Below are 14,397 nucleotides of genomic sequence, written 5' to 3' on the forward strand. Positions count from 1 at the left end.
GCCAAGGTTGTTGTGCCAAACCTGAATGAGCAACTAGTAGATGAGTGGTTCAAGAAAATGTTTGTTTTGCACATAACAACTCTTCCATATGAAATGAGGCTTCGAGGGGTATAACAATTTAGACATCCACATGTTTGTTAACCCCAAAACATATTTTTTTCTCTTCCAAGGTTGAAATTAAATGGGGGGAGGGACCAAATTTATAGTAAGATTTCCCATATTAACTAATAATAAGTACACTTAATTGTCTGCAAGTAACTAATCGGAGACTAGGAAGTACATTATTCTCCATACTCATAGTTAGCCAATTCAGTGCTATTACCATAACAAATTAAATTCTAACAGATTCTGAAGTGTTAGGACTAATTGTGCAATTATTCATTCCATCTTGTTATTCTTCTGAAGTTACTGTGTAATGTCAATATACAATAAGGGATATTATAATTATCACCATTTAATACAACATGCAGCAAATTGCCTTTTAGTTTTCCTATGAACTATTATATGTTATTATGATGTATAAATTTATTAAGAAAGTAAAAAATAATCCATTGGATTCTATAGCTAGGTTTAAAAAAGAACAATCGATTTAATCAAAAATATTACCTTTTATAATGATTTTTAAATTAAACTAACTGTATATAATGTAATAAATAAGACTTTTCCTTAAGATCTCCTGTTAAGCTATAGACAGGAGATCTTTCCTAAAAGAAGAAGTTACTCACCTTCATGCAGTAATGATGGTTCTTCAAGATGTGTCCCCATGGGCGCCACAGATTGGAGACTTTTAATAGCCATTATTAGCTGGACTGTGCATGCACGGTCTGTATCTCGTGCCACTTGCACCCTTAGATCATTGCGTGTGGCACGGCTCCCCCCAGTTCCTCTCACCACCTGGTCATCTTAAACAATAAAAGACAAGGCTCCGGAGCGGGGAGGAGGGCAGGATTTGGAGCATCCATGGGGACGCATCTCGAAGAACCATCATTACTGCATGAAGGTGGGGACGTGGTTGGTGGATGGTAAGGACATGAAGGGGATAGTGAGCCCCGCTTCTATCAATTGCAATACCTGGCAGTCTGATGTAATCTCTGTCCTTTGAGCTTGAAAGGGTCTTAATCAGTGGTGAAAAAGGTAGGTCACCTGATGAACCGCCTCTGTGTGAAGGACTGGCTGCATGCCCTTGACCAAGCAGTCAAATTTGTTGCTTAGTGGCTGCTTGGTTTGTTGTACGGGGTGGCTGTCTCGCATGGGATTGATCGAAGGGTCAATGTTGCTGCCTTTGGAAAGAATAATCATATCTTCTATGATATGAGAAGTGTCTTTTGCGCTTAAAGGCCAGTGTACGCATACCCAAAGTACAGAGCGTTGTCTGGGAACCTTTCTCCGAATGGAGGACCTCAGCCGTCTTCTCCGCAAACAGCTTTTTCCTGTCAAACAGGAGGTCCTCCACCTTGCTCTGAAGCTCTTTGGGGAGTGCGGCGGAGGCAAGCCAAGATGACTTCCTCATCGCGATTGTTGTTGCAGTTGTGCAGGCAGCCGTGTCTGCTGCATCTAGGGTGATCACGATGAATGCAGAAGTGGAGGCCTGCAAAAGTACCCCAAAACCTTATCTCTCTAGCCCTCTTATACCTCTGACTTTAAAAGAGGCTGCTTAGAGTCGGGGAGATACTGAAGAAACTCTGCTATTTTGGCATAATTATCAAAATTGTGATTTGATAATAAAGCAGCATAGTTGGTGATCCGTAAGAGGAGAGTTGCTGACTAATAGACTTTCCTACCAAATATGTCCAACTTCTTAAAGTCTGGCATTAAGTTCTTGTACTGCGGCACTTTTGCCCATTGTTGCGCTACATCAGCCACTAGCGAATTGGGCTGAGGGTGATTGAACAAAAACTCCAGATCTTTGGAGGGGATGAAATACCTCTTGTTCGCTCACCTGTAAGTGGGTGGAACAGAAGTTGGGGTCTGCCAGATGACTTCAAAAGCCTCCATGATGGTCTCATCAGTAGGGAGGGCAATCCTCAAGCTCTGTTGCGAATGGAGGTTCTTTAACAAGCGGTATTATTTGGCCTGAACCTCAGCCAATTGGACTCCCTGAAACTGTGCCACATTCTTAAAAAGCTCTTGGAATTGTCTGGAGTTGTCTGGTGGAGACATATCAGTGGAAACCCCGCCTCATCAGGAAATGAGGCTGAGCAGTCTGTTGTTGGTGGCTCTGGCTGCTGGTCGTCTGCCTCTGATAATTGCCCCTTCTCCCATTCTGAATGTTGGGTCACTGTTACTGGGCTCTGTGGGGGAGGGGTTGGTTGGTGCTCCCAGTGCTGCCGAGGGTGGTGGTGGGGTGTGACGTAGTGGGGACCAATTAGGACATGGAGAGTGATGAAATGAGCTCTGCCAGTAGTGGTGACTGGAGGAGTGCACTGATCTGCAATGGTAGTCATTATTTGGGTGTGCGTGGCATGGCAAGGAGTGCCTAGATGATCTAGCACTTTCATATCACCTGCTGTAAGAAGTGTGGGTCTATTAAATTGGGGAGTAAGAGTAAAGCAGCGACCGTCTGTAGGAGGGAGCCAGAGAATATGACAACTGTCTGTAGTAATCATCCTCATGAGGGTGGGATGGTTGTGCATATGGCGAGTAAGGGCTCCCTCGAGAATAGCAGTAATCTCTAGGACTGTGGTGGTGATGTACCCTTTGCAGAGGTGAACGGTGTAGTGGAGGGTGAGGGCCCAAAAGAGGAGGTAGGTGATATGGTACTTCTCTCCACCCTAGATTTGTCCTGTGCTTTCCTCGGTACCGATGATGGTGCTGATGTTGATAGTACCATTGCTGGCTGCTCATGTTGTGCCTCCGATGGTGCAGGTGTTGGTACTAGTGCCATTGTCAGTGCTGAGGCCTAGGCACTGTGCCGTGATGTCTTGGTGCCGGTTGGTCTGGTACCAGCCATGATGGTGACAGTGGTGCCAACCGTTCCAGTGGGGTGGGTGCCAGAGGTGCCTGTAAGGGGTGGGTATCATTGATTGGCTCCAGTGATAGTGTCGGTGCCAAGAAAGCCCATGCCGGAGACACCATTGTCTTAGTTTTTGCAGCTGAAAGTGATATGCCTGAGCTGGAAGGAAGCCCCGAAGTACCAGGCTTGTCTCCTCTACTGACCTTAGTGGCAGGATTGACCTGTAACAACCGCGTCAGAGATGGCCTTGTCTTTTTATGCAAGGCCTTTTCAGGGGAGAAGGACCTGCACTTCTGGGTCACTTTTGGTTGAGTGTTCATAGGCGGTGTGTCCGGCTGGAGCACCTTGTCGAACAGTAACTTTTAAGGCGCATTTCCCTGTCACAGCAAGCCCTGGCCGCGAGCTGACAACAGTGGGTGCACTTCTGTGGTATATGTGCTTCCCCCAGGCACCTTATGCATGCCGAATGGCCATCAGAGGCTGACATTGCCTCTAGACAACAGGTGCACTACTTGAACCCAGGAGATGGCATTGTTCTTACCCTATAATTCCCTTTATATATATATCGCTTCAGCAAGCGGCCGCAAGTGGCCTAGAGAAGCGGCAAAACTGCAAACAGTTCAAACAGGGGTTGTTTTTTTAAAAACTACTAAGAACGAAGAATTTGGAACACAGTTTACTTAATTACAACTATATATTTACAGTACGGATCAGTTTTTGGTCTTCTGTGTGGAGAAGAGGAGAGCTCCATCTGTGACCGAGGATGGTTGAAAGGAACTGGTGGGAGCCAGGATGTGAGTGACGATCTAAGGGAGTGAACGATGTGAGACGCTGAACACGCATGCGCAGCCCAGCTAACAGCAGCTATTGAAAGTCTCTGATATGCGGTGCCGGGACGAGCCTGACACTTATAGTGGAGCACCTATGCCACTCAAAGAAGAACTTTGTAATTTTAGAGTAAGGAGGATTATAAAATTCAATTTGAACCTTAGTGTTTTCATCTGTGTTATATTCTAAATTTGAATTTTCAGAGTTGTCTAAGGGTACGTCTAGACTACGTGCCTCTGTCGCCAGAGGCATGTAGATGAGGCTACCAGGCATAGGAAAATGAAGCGGCGATTTAAATAATCGCAGCTTCATTTAAATTTACATGGCTGCAGCGCTGAGCCGATCAGCTGTTTGTCGGCTCAGTGCGGTAGTCTGGATGTGCGGGTGTTGACATCAAAGGCATTTGTTGACCACCCAGGTATGCCTCCTGGGATGAGGTTTACCTGGGTGGTCGACAAATTCCTTTGATGTCGACACCCACGTGTCCAGACTACCGCGCTGAGCTGACAAACAGCTGATCGGCTCAGCGCTGCAGCCATGTAAATTTAAATGAAGCAGCGATTATTTAAATCGCCGCTTCATTTTCCTATGCCTGGTAGCCTCATCTACACGCCTCTGGCGACAGAGGCATGTAGACTAGACGTACCCTAAGTGACTGAGGAACCTCAGTCCTACCAACTTTTAATGAGACTGAAGTGCCTAAGCAACTTAGTCAACCTGTGGAACTCCTTGCTAGAGGAGGCTGTGAAGGCTAGGACTATAATAGAGTTTAAAGAGAAGCTAGATAATTTCATGGAGGTTAGGTCCATAAAAGGCTATTAGCCAGGGGATAAAATGGTGTCCTTGGCCTCTGTTTGTCAGAGGCTGGAGAGGGTTGGCAGGAGACAAATCACTTAATCATTGTCTTCGGTCCACCCTCTCTGGGGCACCTGGTGCTGGCCACTGTGGGCAGACAGGATACTGGGCTAGATGGACCTTTGGTCTGACCCAGTATGGCCATTCTTATGTTCTTATGTTATGTTCTAAATACCTTTTGGAAATGTTACCCTCAGCACCACTTTCAGAAATGTCTTAGGCTCCTAAATGTATATTTATATTGCCCCTTTACTGTTGTGTCTGAGCATCTCACAATCTTTACTAAATCCCCTCTAATGTAAAGACGTGCTAATATTCTTACTTTCAGATGGGAAATGGAGACATAGCAACATTAAGTAATTTGCTCCCAGTCACCGAGGAAGTCTGCGTCACAGCAAGAACTGGAACTGAGGTTTCCTAAGAGCATAACTAGTGCCCTCACCACTAGACTATCTGTCCTCACTAAGCCACTTTTTAAAATGGACTCTGGAAATTGCTCTTTGTGATGGCCTTTTATATCCTAATGATGGCATTCCTCAACAAGGCTCGTATCTTCTATTAGGCTTTTAGCCACTGATATTTTGGACTGGGCTCCATCTCAGGACAAATTAAGTGGAAGTGCTAAAGAGCATTCAGCTAACTTGGCATTTTTGCATGGTTTCATTGTAAATCTGAGGGCATGACACTACAGTAAAGGCCACCATATAATACATAAACAAAATGTATATTTATCATTATTATTCCTGCTGATGTGGTATTTTCAGTTTGAACAGCACATCAGCTTTGCACACAAGGGCAATCAAGTCTCATGATGGTGCAGGAAGCCATTCCTCACCCCATTTTTGGTTTCGTACAATTCACTATATGCTTTATATTGTTTTTGGTTGTCACCTTAAGTTTCAGTCAGTAGCCACTGTTGGAGGCGGGATTCCAGGCTTGAGGATGATATACTAAATTCTTAATACAATTTCCATTGATTATTATATCTATTGAAAGAGTTGACCCTAGTTTCTAGCTGTCAAAAGCGACCAGCGGTAGTTACAAACCACACTTCTGAGAGCTCTCCTGTAATTCCCACTTCTCCTCCTCTACCCTTTATAGGAAACAGCACTGTAAACTTTGCTAGTCCCTTTGCCAGGCCCACCAATGGAAGGGAGGAGGAACAAAGAAAGCAACTGCCCAAGAGTCCCATGATTCCAAAGAGCCCAGGGCTTCTGGCACTCTGGGTCCTTTCAATCACTACCAAAGTGTTCCAGGTGACTATAATGGCTTTGGGGGTCTAGCACAGTGCTCTCCGAGAGGCACTGAGACCTGGCTACTCCAGTCCTGCCCTTTTTTCAAGAGGCCCCACCCCTTCTAGGAGAATGGAGTAGAGCCCCACCCACTCTGCCCAATGTACCTTTCGGTTCTGCTACCCTTTTCAAATCACAGATGACAAACTCCAGTTCATTCTTCCTTTCTCCGAGGAAAAATGTGAGAATATCTCTGTTAATATGTTGTTCTGGAGAAAAAAAAGGGGGGGGGGGGGAACTGAGCATAAGGTTAAAAACAATGAGATCGGGGTAGATGTAGCCTCATGATTCAAAAAGTACCCTACACTAAATTGCCAAAGGGGCACAAACCAGCTGAAGCCGCATAGCAGCCTTAAAGCTGACCTAGTTATCAGGCTCAGACAGAGGAGAGGAGAGGAGAGGAGAGGAGAGAGAGCATGAGAGTGGTGGCTTCTGTCCCCTGGGCCTGGACCTCACTTCCCAGGTCAGAAATCACAACCTGGCACATAGGGTTACAGTTCCACTCAGGTTTGTCCTGGCTGCCCTCCATCATGGTTTGAGTGAATGGCATTGCAACCTGGCACACAGGACCACAACAACACTCACTCAGATTTGGCCTGGATGCTCCTCTTTTGTGACTTGGATCTCAGGGTCACAGTACCACTGGGTTTGGTCCCGATGCCCCTTAGCCATGACAAAGGTGTGGCCAAATCAACTGTGAGTGGCACTGCAACCCTGTGAACTAGATCACCTCATCCCACAGCTGATGGGAGATCAAAGTGGGGCAGGCTTGCTCTCTACTCCCCTCTGACCAAGAGAAGTATGTCTGCCTGGTGTTTTTTTGTTGTTGTTGTTGCACCCTTGGTTTCATGATATTTTGGCTTCCCCAGAGTGAGGCAGGAGAGGGGAGGAGACTAACAGAGCCATAAACTCTGCCGATAAATAAATCACACACACACGCCAACCAACCAACCAACCAACCAAACAAAACAAAAGAGAAAACAAAAAATCCCTTCCACCTGATATAAAAGTGACCAGAAATGAATGAAGGCCAATTAGTGGCCAATAATGTGCATGTTCTTTACTTCCCTGTAAATAACAAATCATGTCAAACCAATCTGACAGCTTTCTTTGATAGCATAATGAGTCTTGTGGGTAAGGGAGAAGCAGTGGACATAATATACCTAGACTTTAGTAAGGCATTTGATACAGTCTTGCATGATATTCTTCTCAATAAACTTGGCAAATACAACTTATATAGGGCTACTATAAAGTGGGTGCATAACTGGCTGGATTATGGGATATGATTATGGGATATGATTATGGGATGCATTAACAGGAGTGTTGTGAGCAAGACATGAGAAGTCATTCTTCTGTTCTACTCTGCACTGAATAGGACTCAGTTGGAATATTGTGTCCGGGACTGGGCACCACAATTCAAGAAAGATGTGGAGAAATTGGAGAAGGTCAACAGAAAAGCAACAAGAATGATTAAAGGCCTAGAGAACATGAACTATGAAGGAAGACTGAAAAGATTGGGCTTTTTTAGTTTGGAAAAGAGAAGACTGAGAGGGGGACACGATAGCAGTTTTCAGGTATCTAGAAAGTATCAATGAGGAGGGAAAACGATTGGTCTCCTTGGCCTCTGATGATAGGACAAGCAGCAATGGGCTTAAACTGCAGCAAGGGAGGTTTAGGTTGGACATTAGGAAAAACTTCCTAACTGTCAGGGTGGTTAAACACTGGAATGAATTGCCTAGGGAGGTTGTGGAATCTCCATCTCAGGAGATATTTAAGAGTAGGTTAGATAAAAATCTATCAGGGATGGTCTAGATCAGTGGTTCCCAACCTGAGGTACGTGTACCCCCAGGGGGTACGAGAAGCTTGTCAAGAGGGTACGGGGAATATTTGGTAAATAACTAGATTATCCTAATTGAAATATTCCAAAAGTAGTAGTGTTAGTGAAAAAAGTTGTGGATTCTAGAGTCTAGAATTTATTTCCTTTCATATTGAATAGGGAGCACGGTAAGGTTTACAAAAAGCCAAGGGGGCATGGGGACCGAAAAAGGTTGGGAACCCCTAGTCTAGATGGTACTGGGTCCTGCCATGAGGGCAGGGGACTGGACTCGATGACTCTTGAGGTCCCTTCCAGTTCTAATGTTCTGTGATTCCCCGAAGACATGGAAAGTCCAAGTGTAACACTGACAAGCAGAACCAAAGCATCATGAACATGAGCCTCTACCGTCTGAGCTAAAAGCCAGCTGGCTCCCAGCTAAGGCTGTAGAGCAAACTCTCTTTGTAAGTGGTTCAAGTGCCACTATATGGCTCCCATGTACACCACACCCAGAAGGTGTGTGGGCTGCACATGCACAAAAGAATTTATAACAAAACTGTTGCCTTAACTCCTAAATGCTTATATACACAGTTTTGCATGGTATCAGGGTCAAAGAGATTCCTGAGAATGGTTTAAGGCAATCAGAGATCCTCTAGCGGAAGAAAGCATCTTAAATTCCCTAATCTAAGTCTTATTATGTAGACAAGTTGTGAGATCCTTGCATAGCACTTGTACTTGAAAATGTTAAAGCCACTATCTGTCAAGCTGGAAATCTGACAATATGAGGAATCATTCACATATAGTGAAGAGGCACATTCTCAGTGGTAAAGTATCAATCATGTGGAATCCGACCTTCTCTGGTGTTTAACTTGCCAATATCTCTTTCCGATTCCCATCTATAGTATCCATTTTAACATACCCTTAAGGGTCAGGACCCAATATATAAGCTATTACTCAGGAAGTGAAGCTTGCTACAAGCTTTCATAATAACCCTCAATGTTCCAGAATTTGTAATTTAATACTATGTAGTTACAATCACTGTACTTTGCGTTTCCCATTTCTAGTAGCAGTGGATGGATAGGCAAATACCAATTATTAAAATATTTCTGATACAGTACATCCTGTGATAGGTTAGATAACAGAAATCCCTTTGGGGTAATCCTCTGCTTTGCTGATCAAACCACTAACACCCACCTTCCTGCCCTCTGGGACCAACGGCACTATTTTAGGGATATTTTAAGAGGAATAAGGGATCTTTCGGAAAAAGCTTTATTTTCCGAAAGATCCCCATCTAGACTGGCGCTTTATTCCGGCAAAGCCCCGAGCCAGAAAAAAGCAGCAGCCATGTTTATTCAAAGGAAGCGGGGTGGATTTAAATCCCCGCTTCATTAGCAATTGCTATACGTCTAATTTGCATCCCTTTTACGGAAAAGGGATTCAGTCTAGACACAGCCTTAGAGTTCTAGTTTGGATGTATAGGACAAACTCAACCTTTCACAGATGGTTGGTTTAAACACAATCATTAAGTATCTGAAGTATCACTAATGGTCCTCATTAGCACAGTAAGAATTATAAACAGATTTATACTTCATACTTCTAACTTCACATACAAGAATGATCCATGCACAAAGAGAGGATATACACATTCAGCAGATTGTAACATTAAAAGGATATGTCACATGAGGTATTTTATCTAAAGCATCTTTGAGTTATGCATATTTATATTCATAAGCCAATTTTCATAAAGCATGGGGGGCCATGACACATCTTCTTTGTGTAACATAACAAATAGCCCATTTAGTTTCCTGTTGTGTAATTATTTTATGTAACTGATGATTCTTGTGATCTTTCCATTTTCAAGTTAGCTACACCTTACTATGTCTGAAGATCCCAATGATAAATTATATTTTCATGCATCTATGGTAAAGTACATATCCTTAAGCTAAAGATTTGGATATCAAAGAATTATTAAAAAACTATAGCAGATAATTATCTGTTTATGGGAGTTGTTTATCTCGGGATTATATTGGCTAGTTTCTTTATCTGTTCTTGTATACTATGGGGTAAATAATTATCCCACTGCTTCACACTCCCGCAAACTATTTGAAGGATGAATCTGAGCTGATGTTTTTTAAAGTTCTACAAATAATAATTCACTGCCACAAACTTCTCCATTAAGCATACTATTCTCTTTATAAAGTATATACTGCAGACTTTATTCTAGGAAACCTCCAAGAAGTGCAGCAGATCCAACGGAATGTAGAAGGTCCAAAGGCCCTTCTTTAGTGGGAGTAGGAACAAAATGAGGTAGCCTTGGAATCTGGGAGAAGCTGAAGAACCCAGGGGAACTGAGTTGCAGAAGATAGTAGAGAGAAATATTTTTGAAAAATGAAGAGTTTTAAAAATTGTTTTTCTAAGAGGTTTGTTGGGGATCATTATAAAAGACCACGATTGCAGCCTTCATTATGGATAGAAGAGCAATCCCTCCAATACATAGTTCAAAGATGTTAAACAAAAAGAAGCTAAATCCAAAATGTATCTTTTTCCAAAGTTTCCTATAGCCCCAAAAGACTTTAATTTGTTGAATAATTCATGCATTATAGACCATGTGTATAACATATTTCTGACTCATACGAGTTTATAATTTAATGTTTAATACAATGCCTCTTGGACTATAATTTCAGCTAAAAGCTATAATTTTAGTTAATTTTCCCAGGAGGGTCACTTGCTTCCCAATGTATAACTAATATATATTTAAATAGCATTTAGCTTCTTATAACCCCATCTGAAATTCTAGAAGTTAAGGTTATCATCTGTGTAAACTCACTATCCAGTTAGCTGGCATTACTCATTTCGATTGTCTAGTTTCCACTCACCACATCATATTATTTGCATGGAACATAATTTATGAGTCTGAATCAGATCTCCAAATGGTTTTATAGTGGACATTGTTGGTATTGCTCTGGTAAACCAGAAGTAACTACTTCTAAGTCAAATCAGAATCACATGAACAAGTTTCAAGTTAGTGTAATTACAATAACAAGATTTGGACATTTCTATCACTGGAATCAAAGCAGGATCACAGTAACTAGAAACAGAAAATCTGATTTAGACTCTGACCTATATCTTCAATAGACTATGTGTCAGCTATCAAATAGATGATATATTTAATTATAAATTCATATGTGGGCCAAAAATATTTGCAACTAACTAACACATCAGTACCATGGTTTTATGAGCCTTGCAGAGGACAAATGGTCATTTAGTTATCCCCATAAGGCTAATTTAGGAAATAAATATATTAATTTATTTAGGGGGCTTTGCGATAAGCCTGACCTGGCTATCAGAACAAGAAACCTCTGTTAGCTCTTTTGCATGTCTTGGATTCTGTTCACTCCAAATTGATAGATACAAAAAGGAGTTAGGAACTATTTATAAAAAGACTATATTGAAACTTCATTAGGTTCTCGTAAATACTCACCAACAGAGAATACTGGATTTAACAGGTCATTGTCTATGCCCTAGCGAGAAGCAGATTGTCATGGTTGCTAAGGGTAACCCTCAGTCTGAAGCCTGTGGACAGGCCAAAATGGAACAGCTGTGCAATGCAGAGCTCACACTGAGTGTGAAATATATGGTGACCGTACATTGACTAAATTTAAACAGAGAGGGCTATGTACTTCCCACCATGCTCAGCCCCAGCACTTAATTTGTATTTATAGCTGGCTTCTCTGCCATCTGTGCTTGCTGGCCTTCTCAGCATCTCAAAGGAATTGGAGTGGCATTGTTTGAAGATCTGATTAAATAGCCAGGAAAAAGTAATCCATCATTTATAAAGGGAAATGGAGACAGTTACAATAGTATCCCATGGCTCTTTAGGATTTTGTCTTCCATTTTCTCTTACTTTCATTCTAATCCAATGCCAAACATGCTAAACACTGACCAAAAGTACGAAATTTTCTGACAGCATTCGAACATCTAGGTGGAAACAGTAATGAATTATCCCTTTTCCTTTACACTGATCCTATTGAGAAATTAAACTACATTATAATGCAAGATGGCCCCATTTCTCCAGGGTTGCAGCTGTCTAAATATATTCCAGAAGCAGGAGCTAAATGCAGGAATCAGCTTTAAAACTTAACCACCCCCATTAAAAACCCTCTATCCTGCCATTATGAGGATTAATAGAGATGAAGTTGTTTTGGGGCACTATTATATTGCTCTGGTCCCAGCTGCCCATGTGAAATACCGGTGGGGTTATGTGCTATGAATAGTTATTGTGCCAACGTCTTGTCTTTCAGCACCTTCTTATAGTCATGTTTCTCCCAAAGGAAAGGTAACACTGGTGCCACTGCACAGAGGGAGAGAAACACTCAGCTGGTTTGATTCTTCACTGTGCAGGTGAAGAGTGACAAGTGCATAAAGGCAACATAAAAAGTGATGAGCTATCCAGGGAGCACAAGTGTAGCTTGATCCTGCTGTGCAGCCATTCTGTCCATTAATAGCTGTGAGTTAGGCCCAAGAGGAAAGTTGCACAGGGAAGCCTCTTATTAGCACAATGAAGATGAATGTCATGCCTCTGTTCGGGGTTCCCATTCAGCAATATCCTTGCATGGCTGGACCCCCTGCTAGCAGGGCATAGTGCACAGCAAGGGGCTTACTGCTAAAGGGAGGTGGCTGGGGGAGGGGTTCTGGGAAGGGCTCTGTTGCTTTCCCAGGTGCTATTCATATTTTGTTCTGGATATGGGGTTGTTGGTGAAAGCATGAGTGTATGGAGGGATTGGATAGCAAGGGAATGGGGTGAAACAAACTGCTAAGAGGTTTAAAATGTAAGCTCTGGCAGTCATTCATCCTGGATTCAGGAAAAACAAAGAGCAAATATTGTCCCTGTTCCTCTTTTTTGCTTATCATGTGTACTTGTTTGTAAGGGAGTTGTAAGTCTCAGATCTCTGCAATAGTAACTACTTGGTGAGAAGCACTGTACAGAGCAGTTAACCTTAGTCATGCCCACATAGAGCTACTGCTTGCATTTTGCATTATAGTGCAACCATCTGGCATATCACTACCCAAAGGACAAACGTCCACAGTATCAAAGCCTTTCTGGAAATCAACGGCCTTTAATAACATAATGCAGTTTTACTAAAGTCTTCCACATTAATGGTCTAAAACACTATTGCAGACAGACGTTCTATAGGAGAGTTATGGATCATTATTGGGGAACACCTGTTTTTCAAATGACAGCATAGTTTAAATAACACTTTACGATTTTAAAATGATTCTGTGTGTGCACTTTTCAAAGCAAGTTCTATAGCAGGTGCTATGAAATAAGTCAAGCGAGATGGTCAAAATGGTCCCTAATGACTTTAAAATCTATCAGTGACTATGAACTACCAACTTTCTACTTTTTCCAGTCCAGGTTAGGGTGTGAACAAAGTTTGACTACATTTACACTACATACTAGGAGTGTGAGTCCTTCCCAGTTTGCAATGACATCACTCTGCTAGCTCTCATCAAGACTGCATGCTAAAAATAGCAGCATAGTTGCGACTGCCTGAGCAGTCACCCAAAATATGTACCCAGGGGGTCCGGTGGGCTTGAACTGGGGACCTCTACTCCTTGCCACTACTAATCACTTGTTATACTACTGCAGCTGCACAATTATTTTTAGCACACTAACTCAATGAGAGCTAGCGTCAATATCTCTGTGTGGGCTAGAAATGACATCCCTAGCTCCAAGTGTAAACGTAGGTAAGATTTCTGAACATTCACTTCTTACAGCTTAATTAACAAATACAATAGAACCCAGTTCAAGTAAACAGTTATCCTACAGAACACAGAAAGCCTATTAAAGGCATTTATATGTATTTTGCCTTACCTGGTTTAAAATGAACAGTTTTATGTATTTAAGTTTACCATTCCATACAGAAACAAACTCCACCAGTTTTGGCACAAGAAAGGACAGCTTATAATACCCATTACATTATTTGAGTGCCACAAAAATATACTTTTCTTCTCATTGTACAAGAAATATCAGTGCTAAATTTCACGTACCTCTTCTCCTATAACAAATATTCTGAGTGCTCAATGTGAAGCCAAATAGTTTTTTTTTCTCTATTCCATATAGGCTTTTTACCTTCCATCCCGCTAACCCCCCTGGCCCTTTATCCCCAGCTTCTTCTCATATATCAGCAAGATGAACCCAGGGGTTGAATGGGAAGACATTGTCTTTGATTTTTCATGCAGAGATTCTGACCTCTGGTGTCACTTCTGGGATGCACCCAGCATCTGTAATTGTCCCAATAACAGAGCATCTCAAGGTTACACCAAGACAGACATGCATCTCCCCTAGTACTAAGAAGGAACAGGCTATTATAAGTTAAGCTATGCAACAAATATTTTTAACATGACTGAGAATAAAGGAGTGGGGGAGAGGGATTGAAATAGTAGCTGCCAAACTAGGATTTATGCTAATTGTATTAATTAATGATATGATTTTCTGTGTCCTTTGTAGCTTACCCGGCTCAGGGATGATTAGCTGTGCACTGGACTGTGCATTCCCAGCATCATTTTCAGCTACACACTGGTAAAAACCTTCATCTGACTTTACAAGGCCCAGGATCCGCAAGTTGCTGCCCCCCTAGAGAGACAAAGTGGGG

The 14,397-nt window shown here is 42.3% G+C and overlaps 1 protein-coding gene across 4 annotated transcripts in view; it reads right to left on the reverse strand.

The window, feature by feature from the left end:
- Positions 1–14,397, reverse strand: part of DCC (DCC netrin 1 receptor) — a 999,406-nt gene that overhangs the window by 371,924 nt on the left and 613,085 nt on the right. For all 4 annotated transcript variants that reach the window (XM_075932654.2, XM_075932652.2, XM_075932653.2 and 1 more), the window contains exon 7: positions 14,258–14,378. In XM_075932654.2, the coding sequence (XP_075788769.2) occupies positions 14,258–14,378 (121 nt within the window). The remainder of the gene's footprint in view (positions 1–14,257; positions 14,379–14,397) is intronic.

Source organism: Pelodiscus sinensis, chromosome 6, assembly GCF_052426305.1.
Source record: "Pelodiscus sinensis isolate ZL-2025 chromosome 6, ASM5242630v1, whole genome shotgun sequence".
In the NCBI taxonomy this organism is placed as follows: domain Eukaryota; kingdom Metazoa; phylum Chordata; order Testudines; family Trionychidae; genus Pelodiscus; species Pelodiscus sinensis.